Source organism: Opisthorchis viverrini (assembly GCF_000715545.1).
Source record: "Opisthorchis viverrini unplaced genomic scaffold opera_v5_10, whole genome shotgun sequence".
NCBI classification, from domain to species: Eukaryota; Metazoa; Platyhelminthes; class Trematoda; order Opisthorchiida; family Opisthorchiidae; genus Opisthorchis; species Opisthorchis viverrini.
The window spans coordinates 3,662,227-3,680,458 of record NW_008751666.1 but is presented as its reverse complement, the minus strand read 5'-3'; the positions used below and the strand labels follow the sequence as shown (position 1 = coordinate 3,680,458).

The 18,232-nt window shown below is 42.1% G+C and overlaps 1 protein-coding gene across 1 annotated transcript; it reads right to left on the bottom strand.

The window, feature by feature from the left end:
* Positions 1–268: 268 nt before the first annotated feature.
* Positions 269–3,682, bottom strand: T265_12697 (hypothetical protein; the record flags this gene model as incomplete). The annotated part of the gene is made up of 2 exons (XM_009164960.1): positions 269–379; positions 3,617–3,682. Coding segments are annotated over 2 exons (174 nt in total), but the record flags the coding sequence as incomplete, so codon positions are not given.
* Positions 3,683–18,232: the final 14,550 nt, after the last annotated feature.

Below are 18,232 nucleotides of genomic sequence, written 5' to 3'. Positions count from 1 at the left end.
TCTCTAACTATTTTTGTGAAGAAGCTTTACGAATAATTGTGCATCTCAAAGGAGAGGGGCTCATACAAGTCATTTCTCTCATCAGGCTCCAAACACTTTGTCGTCTTACATTGCATTTACATCCAACCATGTCAGTAAACTGTAGACACCCAGAAACTATTAAGAAGATTCGGAGAGTTAGTTAAATCCCTCTACCCAGCTTATGGATTCATACGAACAGCGGGAAATGTGTAATAACCATGAGAACACACATCGGACTATGTCAGTCTAGGCAACGTGGAATGGACCAAGTTTGTCATCTGGTGGGCAAATCCCATGTTTTGCGTCCAATAGCACTTTCACTGGATTCGATGAGATGGATGTAAACGCGTTTTGATGCCTGATGTTGTACGCCTGCTTATATAATTGAAAGGATGTTGACTGCTACAACAACAACAACCTTTTTTTCACTTTCTCTCACTTAAACATGAAGTGAGTTTGATGAAACCCCAAGCACTTTGGACAAAATTCAGTGTTCAAAACCTAATCATGCGCCACCAGGGAACTCGTTTCTACAGGAACATAATGATAGGCGGTGGCCTTCCGGTCGAGGTATTCTTGCTTCTACAAGTTTATCGGTTCTCAGAGATGAGAGAGTGGTCTTTGAAAGGATATATTGTTTATATTAGACAGCATATAATGGACTAATGCAACAGCAGAATTAGACACACGTGCAGTATTGTTTGCTTGTACTAATGCCAATCACACTGATTTCCCGTACGTAAGCACAACCAGCCCAGGTGTAATCACTTAGACTATTCCACCTGTGTGGTCCCTCTATTATAAACAATATTCTACGTACAAGTGCGAACGTTTTCCTTCCTCTCTACTTACTGATCACCATGTGTGATCCTACTTTTTTCTGTCCTTATTTCCACTCGACACTACCAAACAGAAGTTTCTCCGTAAGCAAGTGCCTTTTGGCCTGTCCGAAGCTATTCGCCCGGCAGCTTCACACCCTCCCTCCCACTTAAAACCTAAATTAATATTAGGTATTTTCACCTCATCATGAGAACGGGTCGATTGGTTGTCCACTTTTCGAGCCCGGCCAGACGTTTATGCTCACTGTAATGCAAATGTTAGTAGCATCTACAGTCCAGGCTTGTACCACAAGCAATATTCTTTTCGAATGTTGTCTACAGCCATGTAATATTACTCCAGACATCTGAACGAATGAAATCACCTATTGTTCCAGTGGAGGGAAGAATTTCAGACCGCGTCGCAAGAAAGGGGTTTTACAGACATCCTTGAAAGCAATTAGGCACTCCAACTATACTGACTGAAGTTATTCTGGCAGCAAGGAAAACCCAGATACGCTAATAAAAAATTAAGTTTTAACTGTTTATAACTAGAAATGATGAAAATTAAACAGGTTACTCTGCATGGCCTGGTGCAAACTTTCCACTAACAAATCCAGCCACGTTTCATGACGCAAACAATAGCTTACTGTGACACGTCAAAGTTCAAGTCAGCTTAGGTGCGCACCAATTCTCAGAAATCACTCCGGATGCTGGCAAATAATCAGGTTTTTATCTGACTTATCCTGGATCCTCTCAACAGATCTAATCGTACAGGAGAACGTTGGTAGCTCAGGTGGCGTACATGCACGTTTCGTTTTTTCTCCAGCAATCGAAGTAACATCATTGGTACGTTCTTAGGGACCGCAGTGATGGGTTGGTGGTTAGCACCGATACGTTCTCTAACAACGCAGTGATGATATCACCTCGGTTGGTGATGAATTGTTTGTAATTAAATTGCCCAGCTCAAGGAACAAACCAACGATCAGGTCTGATCAATATCCAACTCGGAATATCCCTGCATAAAAACCAAAGACTACCTACAAATAGTGTCATATGTCCGGTACGTTTATACTCACCTGATGGACTCTAACAAAGATGAAAAACCGTGCTTCTTGGAATCTCACTACGTTTTCACGAAAAAAAATTTTCCTACAACATACAGCTATCACACACAGTCGCTATCGTCCGTTCAACTGATGTGTTCTAGCTGAACTGTAATGAAGTTTGAAGTCTGAATTCTGAACTGTAATGAGACCTGACAGAGCACCGCTGCAGCTTCTTGTGGAACCAAGTTCGAAAGCTTTCAGTAGTGGATGTATGTACTGCAATTACGTAGGCATTATTCTAGTTCGATCCATATCCTAGATCGTGTCACTGTGAGACCTATCCCAATGACTCAAACCAAATTCGAAGCACCAGTCTGTAGTTTCAGTAGAATTAGATGAGTTTATTATGAGTTTATAGTTTTGATGGTGCTAGCGTTTGAAATCTGTATACTCAGGGCACAAAACAATTATTTCAATCCACCAATTCTGTGACTACGTACATGAACGGGTAACCGAGTCCTCGTCTGATTGATACGTGAGTCGTATTGTGCACCTAAAGAAGTGCAGCAAGAACGTGTATGACTGCAATTAACTTGCCCATTCTCTCGAAGTTCCTTTCAATCTGCCCTAGATCAGGCTTGCTTTGTCTTTTATTAGATACAATCCTGATGGTCATGCCTGCCAACGAGTTCAGACAGGCTATTAAAGGCAACATGTTTCCGTCCGCAAAATGGTCAAATTGAGTTTGGCTTGTCTAGGAGCTGAAACGAAACTAGGGCTGGTATGAAAAAACACGATATATTTCAAATTTTCATGCATTAAATATTTAAAAAAATATTCGGTATCCCAGTTTATGAGAGTCGTTCCTACCAGCACATGTAATCGATTAAAATTGGACAGACCTTTTCCCGTCAAAAACACACCTGGAACAACACTTCAAAAGCTCTTAAGAATCAACCGTAAATCGATTTTTACCAACCTTATTTTTCCAGGAAAAGTGGGAAACTCTTCATGATTTTTTATGAGTAAGACGCAAGCAGCTGTATTTCGGTAATAAACTGGTTCACTATGCTGTATATCGTCATAGTGGATAGCTAATGCACGCCGCCCTGTATCGCGTTAACACTAAATGAGTGGTCATATAACGTCCGTTTCGTTTTATAAGGAAGTCTGAAAAATACTCACATCTCACAAATGTGGGAGGAATAAAACAGTGCTAAGTCCCTCACAATGCGCACGTCCGATTTACGCTAGGACGCTAGAGATGGGTGCACAAGTGTTCTGAACATCTGAGTAAAAATGTGCTCAAAAACAAACTTGGTCAATTCGCTTTCATTACAGTTAAATGCTTACGAATTGGGAACATCGTCAAAATACTTCTGCATGAGAGGTGCCTAATTTTCAGTGTTACTAGGTGACATTGAAGATTGGTCATACACTCACACCTAAATGTTCATCAGTTTTCAGTGTTTCGTAGAACACTGTTAGATTAGTGCTTCTCCAAGGCTTGCTGTCCGTTACTTAGAGCTCTTGGAAATGAACACGGAAGATGAAATCATACCCGATGAAAGTCAGAGACGAGGTTAAGTGAATGAATTAACTGCTCCAAAGGGTGTGAATGAAATCAGTTTAACTGGATTTTTATTGTTGATAGGCGTTGATATGGAGGAAAACAATACGTTAACGAAATACACTCAGTTGCAAACAAGTCTGGTCTTGTGAGAGACCCACCTGGAACCCAGTTGAATCTTTCGTTTACGATGTTTCGAAGCAACCGAATGTGCTGCACCAAGCCGCCTAAAGTAGCCCGGGGAATGAGCCCACCTGATGAGCCCCAAGAAGGGCGAACCCAGTCGTAGGCTGTTGAAGAATTTCCAGCAACCTTACAAGTAGTGTATTAAACCCTACTTTAGTCAAGAGGCGTGACTAACGGATGTGTGGTGCTTTATCCTATCACAGTGTTGATCATCCCGTCCTGACCGAAAGAAAGAAGTCGTTCAGCTGTAACACCCTTTCAGTGCCCAACTGTCATGCCACCCGAAGGTTGCACGAGGGCCAGGTTGCCCAAGCCTAGACAGAGGAAGTCGAGTGGCAGAGGTTGGGTTCGAACCACGGACCTTCCAGTCAGGAAATTCAGACTCTAACCACTTTCGCTATCTCGCCCGTTGTGACCGAACGATCCAAATTCCAACTACTAGCCAGGATTTAGACGGATAAGCTCTCCAGAGTTTTGTAGATTGCGCACTGTTACTGATCGTCAACTAGGAAGAAACAACAGTACGATAAATCTAGGCTTTTTGGCATACATTGGCTTTACTCTCTGTCGATATATCTAAGTCCTTCAAACTACCAACAAAAATCTAACTCCTCTATCAACAAGAAGACCTGGTAAGTCTTTTAATTAATACGTCAACATTACGAACGAATTTTAAGCTAACCGGATGGACACGCGAGGAACAAAACTAATCTAACTGAGGTTAAATTTCAACTGTTGGAGGTTTTGCTTTGATGTGCGTAGTCAATCTATGTATGATTGATGCACTTTCGGAAAACACTGGCTATGGGAATTAACCGCTCATTTACGGCTGCCCTGGTTTAGCCTCGAGGCAAGCTAATGCAAGTGTGGAGAATCTGTAAAAAAAACGACCAACTCCAGAATACTGCATGAGAACGCTCGAAGGTAATCCACCACTACAGTGGACAAGCAGAATAGATGTACCTCATCATTAGAACGATCCCACTGTAAAGCACATATCATTTAGTTGAGGATATCTTGGTGGACACAGCGGTTTTATCATGGTGGATTGCCCCTCGTACACTCTGATCGATCTCATTATCGTGATCATCATCAGCAGCAGCAGTAGCAACAATATCGACAGCAATACCAAATGAGACTATTGGTGCATCAGTGTCCTAAGACCGTATCGATTAATTTAACCAAGGCTTCATAAAGAAAAGAAGAAAGAAATGGAGCGAGAAGCGGATTTGTGTTAGTCTACTTCAAATATCCAAGGTCCAAAATTTCCCAACACTAAATCAGACATTCTGGGTAGAGGCTGAAAACATGAACGCCACCGAATTCGTTTAGCCGCCATATTTTCCAGTGTCCCAATCAAGCGCGCATAACCTATCCTGAAAGGCGAACAGCACAAACAGCACCCAAGATTTAGTGAAATCCTTCATTACCTTTTGCCAAGTGAAATTCTGTCCACTATTTCGCCAATTCACCGGTTACAAACGGTTTTAGCTATACTTTTGAAGCATCTGTGACTAGAGACTTTAAGATGTCGAGGATCCCGGGTCCGAAGTAGCCAAGTATCGCAGCTGTACAATACAACCCGCACTGTAGTCTGACACACGCATCCTTTGAGACCCATGAATATACCTTTTTGGCACCAAAGTGACGCTAACTTGTAAAACCAGTTTTGGCCTTCGAGATTCAAGCGTTCACTTTGTCTGTCACACTACTATCTGAACTAATGCAAGTTTCATGATAGGTAAAGTGTTCCAGGACTTCCACTCCTTGAACTCTAAGAAACATGTTCAAAGACTGTACATTCTTCGGCAAAACTTTGCAGTTCATTGGCGCGAAGCACATACCGAAGAACTGGATGACCTTGGTCAGCTTCTCAAGTAATGCCTTTGCTTCCTACTTCTTCTCAGAAATAACAAAAATCTAATCTGCATATTCCAGGCCGACAAGTGCTCGCTCGCAGCGATCTGAACATCGGGGTTTGAAGAACATCTCTTGTCCGCCTCACTATATCACCAATATTTTTTTAATTCAGGGACATCCCTGCACCTCATACTTTCTCATTCGCCACCATGTATATGATCACAAACATAGCACGCTACTCACAAACCTCTGTGGTACACTCTGTTGCCCAAGCGTGTTGATTAGAGCTAACCGGCCTACAGGGCCGAATGCGCTCTCGAAGTTTAAACAACCCCTTGCTCCAACACTTGGTGAAGTGTGTAAAAGTGATTCACACAACCCCTTCTCTGCAGGAATCCTGTTTGCTGTTCTCGGGTCCCATCTTAATGCCCCTTGTCTAGTCAAAGAGTATAGTTACAACGTCAAGCAACTTCCTAAGTGAGTGCCACATTCACTACGAGTACCCTTTCTGAAAATGGGCATCGCTGTTGACTCACCCTAGTTTTTCGGACGGTCTGTTTCACACATACAGAAGCAAGGAATTTGGACGGGTACCAACTAAGGATTCCACCTCCATCTTCAGAAACAGAGCGAGACCAACTGATTGCTGACACTTGAAAGAGAAAGGGTACCCGCTCACTTTCGAAGAGGTCGGATGTCCCCATTACGTTCTCCAGGCCTGATGGTGTGCAACTGCAGATGGTTAGCTGAACTGTTGTTGAAAGTGTTCACCGGAACGATTAAGGCAGCCTTTTTTAGGGAGGAGCGAGCCGTTGCAATCATTGTTTCGCTTACCGCAGGCCCCTGCAAGGTTGCCTCACGCATCAGGTGGAATAGTTTACGCATACTCTTAGAGTTTCTCCCTAATGAATCTCACGGTCTAGTGATAAGACAAAATGTTCTAACTACTGTTGAGTTGTCTAAAATTGTTCGGAGAGGAAAGCAATACAGCCGACTGAGAATCATCCAGAGGCGAACAGATCATGACCCAAACAAAGCGCAGCAAGAATCATCAGTAAATAACGTTTGAGGTCAACTACAAACACGACTTTGTGGACAAGACGCCAGCTGGCACACTGAGCTTGTGCGCGCGGCACCCCACGTCTTACCACACGCGACACAAGTATGAGCTGATAACTACATCAAAAAGCGCGTTCAGTCGACGGTGTTTGATGAAGGCCTCCACGAGTTTTTTTGGAACCACAGGAACCTTATTTACCAAATGTGCCACTCTGCTCAAGGTGTCGTGGGTACTATCTCAACTTTCGGGCGAATTTCCCTAAAGTTTGTTGCTTCCGTGCATCAAATGTGCTCACTTCTGTTATTAACAAACCGAGAGTGTAACGACGAAAATCCACTTGGACCAGTACTGGTCTATATATTGGTGGGTTGCTTTAAATACAACCTAAATGATCCAAAACAGTGCGAATTCAGTGATCTGCTTGGTGGAGCTTAAATGACATTCAAAAAGCATGCTGGGAGTTCTTAAACCATTGTCACGTTTATACTGAATTCAGTGATGAACACGAAGTGAAATTTCTTTGATCTTCAGGACCGAAGATTGATCACTAATCAGGTGATAATTTTCAAAGTTAAAGTTTACTGAAAAATTCTTCTCTTGAGAAGGCTTTTGTCGCAAAAATTTGAAAAAGTCTTTGTGTGAACCTTGTTTACGGGAGCCAGAAATTTTTTGTTGCTGTGACCTTGTACAACGGCTCCCGTGCTTTTTCAACCATACCAAAGGAATGAGTGCTATATTTTACATCATATTCGATTAAACAAAATGCACATGGTATTTTACGTCTAGTGGTTGTAGCAGTAAAAACATCTATATTGAATTGGTAGGCCAGGCAAATAGATAAATTGGTAGCATACCAATGAGTAGTGCATATCAATGTGTATAAATAAACATATATACGACATGAAATATATAGTATATATAATATGATATATTACATCTAATATATCCATGCATAATCCTTTCGTCTATCTGTTTGTCCATCCATCCACTTATCATCCGGTGTTACTCCTAAGGAGGCCTAAAACCTGTGCTCTGTTCTTCATGGTGGCCTCTTCTTTGAATTAATTCGCTGCCTGAACAATCTAGAGAAATTGAACGTTAATTAGTTTCTCCTGTGATGTGGCCTTTCAAGTAACTGACCTTTTCCGCAGGAGGTGACAGTATTCATAATCTTCATGCATCTTTGTACTTTTGAACGGAAATACAAGTGTATGCCTACTGAGTTTACTTGTGTTTTTGTTTTCTGTAGTCGGAGTGGAGTCCGACAGTCGTTCGCAACACTGAAAATGTCGAATATAATCCAGACTAATTTTTCCAGTCTCATTCTCTAGCAGTCTGCTCGATCGATACTTCTATTCGTACCTGACAGGTCCATACAACGTGATCACTCATGAGTAACACGCCCCTTCGTTACAGAACGTTCCTCTTAGAAAGGTTTTTGAAATGGTTAATTCTTTCAGTTGAATTTGATGAATTAGCTTCATTTCTGGTAGCATTCAACTAACGTTGGTAACAGGAAGAGATGTTTTTCATAAGTTCCTCACGGTTTCACTTCTGAATCAAGAGATTGTTTGTCACTGTAATTCTTAGTGATGTTTTCCACATAGACTCAACCACCGACAAACAAACCACCAAAAGAGAGTACACATCAGAGGAAACCGCTTTTAGCTGGCTGGTTTCCACGTCTCTTAGTTCAAATGTTCAAATGTTCATGTGACATGGGAGAACACATTGCTGTCTCTAAAGATAACCTAACCACAAACAGCACTTTACATGATGGCGTACATTGATTCCAAGGCAGCACGTCATTTAAAATGTCAAAAAACCTCTCCCAAGATGAAACTCGGAATAGGTATTTTCTGAATGCCATCAATTTGTCCACCAGTGGGAAACCTAATCCTGAAGATAAGATTCAAAGCATCAAGGTTAATTTGTGGGGGTGTTTGTGCACAAAAATCTTGGATGCGATTAATGATACAACACTGTAGGAATGGTTTACATACGAAACAGATCAATTTTAAGAATCTCGTGTCATGTCACAGTTCTGATGTAATCCGTAAACCTTTTCATCATGTGTAAGTCAGAGCCTTTAAAGTTGAATTGGTGATAAGCAGGAAGCATAACTTGAGTGCGGAAAATTAGGGTGAAGAGCATTTAGTGGGATAGCATGTGACCAAAAGCAGTGCTTTACCGCGTACATATCCAACAGGGTGGTAAAGTGATACACCAATATTTCGACTCTTTTATGAACTGATTTCAACTTTGCTTCCCCTGAGGTCTTTAAACCAGTAGTGAGTACATCGATGTCAAATCTCTGCTCCATTTGCAAGCCTGATTGAATAAACTAACTCCAATTGCCGCTTAGAAGACAAATTTTCACAAACTTTGCACGTGACCGAATTCAGGGATTTAAGGTCCTTTGTCTTCCTGTTATTTTCGAAACGTTCGGTTACTGGGCCGACTAGCCTGACCAGGAACCGATGCATGGTGATTCAGTCTGTTCGCTGTTAAACTTACAGTCCATGACGTTTTACTCCACTCTGAACTACTGTCAACCCCGTTCTCGTTTATCAGACTAGACGGAGAAAATCACGTGCAGAAACATTCATGATACTAAAGAACGGGTGTTTTGCTAGCGAAACTATCTTTTCTCTAGAAGTGGAATAAACCCGAACTGCTTGGTGATAATAACCCAGTTGAACTAAGCATGTGTTTACTTGTCAAGTATCCTCAGCTCACTCACATTTCAATGCCGAATTATCGGCGTACATTGCACACATGTTCCCTCTACCCCTACTCTATGAGTGGAACCCCATTCAATGGTTGGCTTGTTGCTTCGATTTGTATGCCTTTGTTCTGTGCTCGTGGAATTTCTCTACCTGGTACTTTCTGACACAACCCTAAAGCGCCATTTACCACCTCATTAAGAGTTCATGGCGATAAAACCAATGTATCTATTCTGTCTGTTTTCCCATTTCACACAGCCCCAAGTTCACCTCCACAAGTCCTGCATGCAGCTGTGGTTTCACCCAATTCCATCATGGTATCTTGGAAACCCCCACTGGAACCCAACGGTCGAATCACAGTAAGTCCCTGGTGTGTAACTCAATGTTCGATTCGAGTTTAATTCGGTACTACGAAGAATTACCACGTGCTTTTCGTAAGATATAAGCAGCTTGCTCTGTTAAGACGGTTCGCAACCTGGATGGTTCTCACACGTAAGAACCACATGGCTGCGTTATTGAGAGGAGTGACTACCTGTTCTTCTCCCTTCTACCTGCATCCTTTCCTAACTGTTTCTGAACATGGCCCATCAACTAAGGGTGTAGCAATCGACACTGCTGAGGTGGCATGCGAGTAGTATGCGGTTTTCTCATAAATCCGATTTGCGTCTATTGAAAAGTGAGATTCATCACGGAATTTGTGGAATTGCTTTGTAGAATTCGTTTACATCGGATTGATAGTCAATGAGTATCCAGGAAGGTTTAGGAAGACGCGTTCGAGAAGAAGGCGGATACCTTGTTTTTATAAACAAGATGCATATGGGAGTTTTGCTCCCCTCTCCAATAGTCTGTAAATATTCAGTTGGTGTTTTCCAATAAATAGCTCTGAATCGAAGAGCCTCTTCCCTTCATGTGTATCAACCGCATCCTCGCGGGTCTCCGTGACGAGACGAGTGTTGCTAATTGCCAACTCTTTTGTACTAAACTCCAGAGAGCTCACTACTCGTCATTTCAGCCCCCAAGACTAATAGACCAAACAAAGCTGTTAGAATCCATCCCACAGGCCATAAAACTAAACGGATTATAGTAAGATATTTGAAGGTCAATGTTCCATTGAACATAGCACTATTAGGAGGTTGTCCCTCGAAGAGGAAATACAAACTGTACATTCTGAATAGTCCAAATAGGGTAGTTAAACTTTTACTGCACTGGAGTGAAAAATAAGGATGAAGATATCACACCAACTGGTTTGAAGAATAGTAAAAAGATGACGCGTCATCTGATCGAGGATAAACAACCACATGAGGGTGAGGAGGAACTTTAATTCGTCTCTTCTGAGTAATGGTTAAACTAATGTCAATACCTCATTGCGTACACACAAGTGATGAAAAGCGTTCAGTGCATTGTTTTACCTATGGAATCTAAGCTTAATCTCCCCTACAGTACACGGATTTATTTGAAAGTCTCTTGGACTAAAATTACATGGTCTCCATATGAATATAGCCGCATGACAGATGGAATTTCATTTTGGTTCGATTCAACTTATATTCATCTTATATGTCTAATAATAATGATATTAGCGTATGACCGAAATCATGTACACCGTTTTTCTTGTGAAGGCACTTACGTGACTGTGATCTTGAGTCCTAATATCAGGTTACAGTGATACTATCTGACTTTCCTTGTCTACAGGCAAAAAGTTAATTTAGGTCTGAAGAGTCAAATGGTGCACAGCTTTCATTGGTTGGAATGTCCATGAAGTATCCGGAGATGAAATATTTGTAGATTGTACTGACTACGGACAAAATGACTGTAGGCTGGAAAGGTCGGATACCGATACAACAGCCGGCTTTCCAGCATAAGCGCATAGGTTAAACCCACTGCCTTCTTTCTGCCGACAAACTACCGTTAGTTTGCATCACCAATAGCGTAGTGTAAAGTCATGTTCCCGCATGTAGCCAGTGTAAACTTACATCCCTATATGCAAACTTTTCCACAGGGTTACAAAATTTACTTCACCACGAGGCCAGAAGATCCGCTAAGTTCGTGGCTGGTGGCGAGAACTCCGGAGGAGAGACATCATCTCACTCAACTTGTTCCAAACGCAACTTATTACCTGAAGACAAACGCTTACAATGCAGCTGGAGATGGCCCCCTCAGCGAAACGCTACCGATTATTGTCACACCTGGAGGTAGGTTTGACTTGCACCAAAAGAGTACTTCGTGTCGAAGTAGACGGAGCACAAAATCTAGTTTGTGCGGACAAGCGCACGTCGTTTCACCAGAATGGCAGGGTAATAAACCTACTTGAATGGCTTCAGTAGTTCAAAAACCTCAAATTAATCACCACCCGAAAAGGAATGCGACGAGAAATGCTCAAGCTTCGTTAACCGACTTTCCTTCAACGACAGAGTCAACCAAGAATAGGTATATACTGAACAAATTATGTGACCTATGGCCTTATTTGAATACAATGAGAGGAAATTCGAGACATTCGTTGACTATGTAAATATCGCAGTGGTTAATCCAATGGTGACAACTAAATTCGTATGATGTGCCGATCAACCATTTCAGAAATGAATTATGTTAATTTCCATGGAATTTCTGAAATGGTGGAAAGTACAGAAGTTCCGGAGACTTTTGCGCACTTCGACAACTACTGGCGCTTGCCTAGCACGATACAAATTCTCCATACTTTTCCTTTTTTAAACTGCCGGATCATTCTCTTTCAATTCTGCTGTGTTTTGAGAGTTTCTCCGAGAGATGACATTGTCCTCGTTGGCCGAAAAAGTTTACCTTTTGTCCAGTGAAGTAAAGAAACATTCATTTGTTGTTTGAATGGAGTGCGTCACTTTCAGACATCATTTTTGTCCAGCACTAGCTATTCCGCAATACGGTAAAGTCCTCATTAGGCAACTTTTGGCGAACTAGCCAAAGTGTCCCTTCGTGGCGGTGGGTCTTCTTCCTAAAGAATCGCGACGTTTTTGAGGGCATTTATTACCTTCAAACATCACGTATAAACCAATCTCATCCGATATGATGAGTCACAGTGACGCTAGCTGTATGGTGATTTTTAATTTTTCAGACTCAGTTTCGCTTGCTATGTTCTGTGGCAAATTTCATTCATGTAGCTTCGATACTTCTGAAAACCTGACACCGCCGGTAGATGTTTGCAGAGATATCCTTAGAACTCCCGTCACACATACCACCCGGTTTGTGAAATTTGGAATTGGCGACGCCCATATAATACATATCATAAGAGCATAGATCCAGACGCAACTCGATCGGTCGCAAATCTTAGGAAGACCTTGGAATTTTACAAGCCATCCGTGGGGAGCATTTGGCTTCTCAAATTATCCACATTTCCGTGAAAATGTGTGACGGAGATTGTGCTGTGGCCAGAGTGTTCACAGCGAAACCATTTCATGTGCTCTTGAATGAGTGTAGCGTCCATCTTGAATTCTGTCCAGCTTCACTTCTCCTAATCTAGGTGATTTCATTACTTCTGGTAATCGAATTCCTTATGGCGCCCCAGCTGACCTCAATTTGCAAAACCACTTGCTAATCCATCACATAAAGTAAGAATGCAAGACTCATTTTATGTCAAAAGGATTTCTTGGCATTTTACACAAACCGGTTAACAAAGAATGGGTTTTATCAGTGTAGAGTACAAAGATTTCCTCACACACACCTCGGCGCTGTGTACTTGATTTTTAGCGAAGGAGGGCTTCGGTTTTCGAATGCAATCCGTGGTTGAAAAAGCACATGAATAGACCACAATGTCCTCTTTCGGTGTCATCTATGGACAAAGTATGTTGTGCCCGGGGCTAGAACGTTACGTCAGTATGAGCTGTATAGCAGATTTCTCAACTCAGTAAGTTGCAAACCCGGTAACCTACAACCTGGTTTGGTCAAGCAGTGATGTTCTGAGTGACTTTGGCCAAAGTTATTCAGCCGGGTGGCAGTTACCAGAAGTGTCATCTCTCTTTTCATCACTCCATTTCTGTCTCGCTAGAGCGAACTTCATCCAACACTAGACACTGTCCTACCTACGGATTGTTTTTCAATAAGTGTATTCAGCTTTCAACTCAGCTCTAGTTTCCTCGGTGTGCTCATCATACCCGAATAACCGGCCACGTGATGGCTTGGCCGCCACCTAGAAATACATTTATTGTCATTCTAGCACTCAAGTGCGCTGCAAACATTCGTGCTCAGATGTCAGCACTTGCAAGCTTTCGAATGTGCATTCAGTGATAAGAAAAACAACTAATCCTTGAAACTCGAAACACCAGTTACAGATTGATGTGAACGTGCTGCGCTGTTTCTGTTCTAGGTGAACATGCATGCACTCGACAAACTATAATTTTTCACTTACTAGTATACGGCCGTTTCATTTAATCCCATGTTCGATCGCCAGAGGGTGAGTACATTCTATTGGCTGTAAAAAGCGTTCCGCATGAAGCTGAACTTGCAACCTATCCGCTCGCTACTAACACCTACTCCAGCCAACCTATGCACCTACTATTTTATTGCTACCCAGGTCAAATCTGCTCATTTTCACTGCTTCAATGAACCCGATGAATCCGCACCCATCTTCATAGTCTGCTCCTAATTTTGTACTTATCGTTTGGCTCTAATGCAAGTTAGCAGGTGGTAAGTGTCTTCAAGAACTTCTGTCCCTATTTTATCCTGAATCTTGAATGACGAGAAACAATGTGTGATTTAGTGATCCCAGTTTGCTTGAGGAATTGATTTAGATTGTAGGGTTAATGTGTATTGAACCCAAGGAGTCCTGCTAGATGGGACCTCCACTGCCTATTTGGAATCATCACGTGAATGTAGAGGAATCAATCATTTTACCTTAAACTTGCCTCTATTCTAGTCACGCGCCTATTAGGTGGTTTCCGAAATCATAGCTTCAGTTAAGGTAATATTCTGGTAGGTCAAGGCTTGCCTTAGAATGTCATCAACTTCGTGGAAAATTGCCTACATTCTGAATGCTGGGTCGTCTTAAAACAGGGCTTATAGAAGCTAAACACGCTCTTTTTATTAGTGAAGAGCCAGAGAGGAGAACGGATTTGTTTCTAGGTGTGAGATATCCATACCATAGCAACCTTCACTGACCAAGGAATATGCTCCTGCCGTTTACTTAACACCAGAAGAAACTTTCACAAGTCCATCAGGTCGCATTCGGCAGCGTGTATATTTCTGCAAAAGTTGCCCACAGAATTGTCCTCTAGGGAGGTGTCTAATCTCACACAACTGCCAGGATGAGGCTCACTGTCGTTATCGGTTATACAGTTTTCGCTCTCCACATCACATGGTATCATCAAATTTTCGTAATAGTTCCATTAAATGGAGGAAGCTTGCGCTCAATGTAACGCTTAATCGGGCTTGACTGAGAGATAGCCCAACCCAATTTTTACCACCTAAATCAACGAACTATGGTCTACTCAATGCACATAGTTATCTGTTCGTTTCAGAGGTGCCCAATTGCAAACCACTACCTGGAAAAGGATGAAGCAACAAGCATAGTAAAGTTCGCATAGCAGTTCTGAATGGTGAGCACATGAACTCATAATTTGAAAAAAGCTTCATTTTAAAAACGCTAGTATGAAAATTGGTTGATCACTTTGAAGTGTGACTCACATTCAGAGGGCTTCATAGCTTAGCAAATTAAGCTCATTTGATAGGTCAAACAGTGCAGAAAAACATTAAGTGGAAATGTCTGCAACGTGCAATCTCGAGAGGTTTTTTTGGTCGCGAAGTATCCCTTATTCTTGTGACTATTTAAATGATACATCCATGAACAAGCGACAGATTGGCCCCAACTGCAATGTCCCTCACTTGCGCGCTGCAGAATGAAGGAGAAAACGGTACTGTGATGACCCTATATTGCCATACGAGTATACAAGAACAGAAGTACTTTGTTAGGAAGATATTCCCTGGAACACCATTTGTAAAAAACATTTCAACTGTAGTGGGGCGATTTTAGCTCAAGGATACATGGATCATTCATTCTGATGCCTTTTGTATTTTTCTTGGATTATCGGTACTCAAAATTAACTGTATAAGTAGTGTACTGTATGATGTTGGCCAGGTCGTCATGCGACATCAACCATTCCTCCAGACTGACCGAACTATGTGTCAGCTGTTTGACAAACGGGCACCGATAGTTGGTCTTGAGCAATGAACGAACAAAGTCCCCTAGTTTGAAGATGACTTCCACGCATTGTGAACGAGCAAGATTTCGCCTTGGCAATAATGCCAATGTTGAAAGCAAGGATTAAGAGGAAACATCTTCCAGGGGATACAAATTTCGAAACCTTCCCCGGTTATCTGTTTCTCCTCCAAATTTCATCTTAGCCGATAAGTTTGTTTACAATGGAGAAAACTTTGAGTTCGTTGTACCCTAAAACGTAATGTGTCAAGACAGTACAACCCGCTGGACGTTTGCGAAGTTAGCGCTAGCTAGTCCCTCAAAAACGATGTGTCATGGGGTGTGTACACTGTGAAAACACTAACTGAACCTCTTCGAAGCGAAAATGTTCTCTACATAGACTATGGGTCATCTTTGATTCGACCGAAGAGCGAATTCGTACCTACATGTCCGCCGAATTTGGATATCTTTAGATGGTTACAATGAAAACCATCGTGAACCGAATCGGATGAGCTTACGGATATCAGCGATGAACAAATTCCGGTGCATAAATGGTAAATTTTCCCACTAACAAATGATGCGGGCTTTCGTCGCATACCGTGAGTAAGGTTCGTAATCACTGTGGTATCAATTCAACCCAAATGAAAATTCTAATAGAAAAATGGGTGCAGTGAGTGGACTTGAACCTGTTTAAGATGCAATATTGACCGGCATGGTGCGTAAAACACTTAGACAGACTTATGGACAGACAGCACATGACTGAATTAGAACGCGGGCTCCTGAGGCTCAATATGTCGGTATTTTTACCTTCATTTGATCCCACAAAATCGGCTCCATCGCCCAGCTGCAACGGCTGAATTGCCGCAACAGTCAGATTGCCAAATAACTTACCATTCTTAGTGAACCTTAGATAGACTGATGTGTCGTTGGAAGAACGAAATGCGGTGGAATACCGATCTTTCACAACACACTCGAGATTTTACCATTTACTTTACTCTCGTCAACTGTCCATGTCAAACATCCTTTTATATGTCTGATACATGGCAACTGCAGTATTCAAATGAACTCAGCTAAACAGTTTTCTCGCAGACAGACAAAAGTTCAAGTTGGTTATTGCATCAGAGAAAAGTATGTAGTTAGAAATCTTCAGCTGCCACTTCTTCACGGTTTCCCTAAAGCAACAAACAAACAAAATTGACTACTGCTCTTGATCTCACTTTTTCGGCCACACACCTATGAACAAGCCAGTTCACTATGGTCTGTAAATCCAAACTAGTCAACCTCGAGGGATCAATCATTCTGCAGTCCGTGCCACTAATCAGTTCACCTGCAGTTGGGGTGGTTCCTGCATTGACAAGTCAATGTCTCTCTCAAAGGTTCGCAGAACACAGGCCAAAATAACTGATAAACTCCACGAGACAACAGCCGGCTGGTGGTCAACCCAAAACGTGAAACGTAACATCGTCAAATGCACGTTATCTGCTGGTCACAGGTTATTCCGTTGACGCTAGACAATTGTTCTCCCCCCGATGCGCAAAGACCCCGGATACTAGTTGACTGAACTAACCTCCGAATACCCCCCAATTGCCTCTGGATCTCCTCAAGTATTTTCAAACTGTAGCTGCTTTGTCGTTAGTACGTGAATGTGTGCCTCACGTGAGTGGCTGACAAGAGTTAACTAAGCGTTAAACTTTCATCAATTACCTTTTCTCACGGATTTCGTGAGATGAGCAAAAGGGAACAAAAGTTTAGAAAGTCGAGAAGGTGTGTGGTTTTTGTTTCTCGGTGAACACACTAGAAGTATGTGCGTATTCATTTATGCAATTGTTAAATGTTTTAGCAATATTGTACAGAGTTTTGATTTTCGTTTATCTTATGGTGGCATGTACTGCGGGCATCCATGTGTACCAACATGTAACTAGGGTACAGGCAAGCATCGCTTTCTTGTGAAAACCTCTCCTATATATGGAAATTGCCCCTTTGTCCGGAAGGCCAGACCTCATAAGTTTTAAGTGCTAATGAGTGGCATGGCAACGCGTCACAAAAGCATTTGTCATTTTGTTAAGTATCCTATTTTTTCAGGAAAAACTGCGTGGCGTTGGTGCCCAGGTCACGATCAATATTTGCACAAGTTCATGACCATCCATGACACCATCCATGACACCATCATGACACCATTCTTGAGTATACAGTGTTTAAATGTATCCCTTTCATGACTTTTGGAAGAATTAGCAATCATTTACACTGCTTAAGAAGTCCGAGAGTTCCTGAGTGATTCGCTTCGATGGAGCGTTAGTAAATACACTCACTTGCAACTTGATTTGGTTTTGCGAGGACTCACCTGATGTATCCCTTTCATGACTTTTGGAAGAATTAGCAATCATTTACACTGCTTAAGAAGTCCGAGAGTTCCTGAGTGATTCGCTTCGATGGAGCGTTAGTAAATACACTCACTTGCAAACTGATTTGGTTTTGCGAGAGACTCACCTGGAACCCAGCTGAATCTCTCGTTTGAGCTCGAAGAAGGGCGAAACCGGTCGTGGGTTGTCGAGGAATTTTCAGCAACCTTATGAGTAGTACATTACGAACTTTAGTAGGTTTAAGGGAGCAATTTTCCAGGTCTCTAGAATTTGTGCGTGTGCCTACAAGCATATGTTGTCGAACGGGAATTGGTTCACTTGGTTTTTCAAAGATTCGTCTTACTGTCATCAGTCATCAGTCGCATTGCAAGAAAGTGCTTCCTTAAGCTCCATCTCGTCTTGTAGTAAGAATCCTCTTCCTCGTTGTA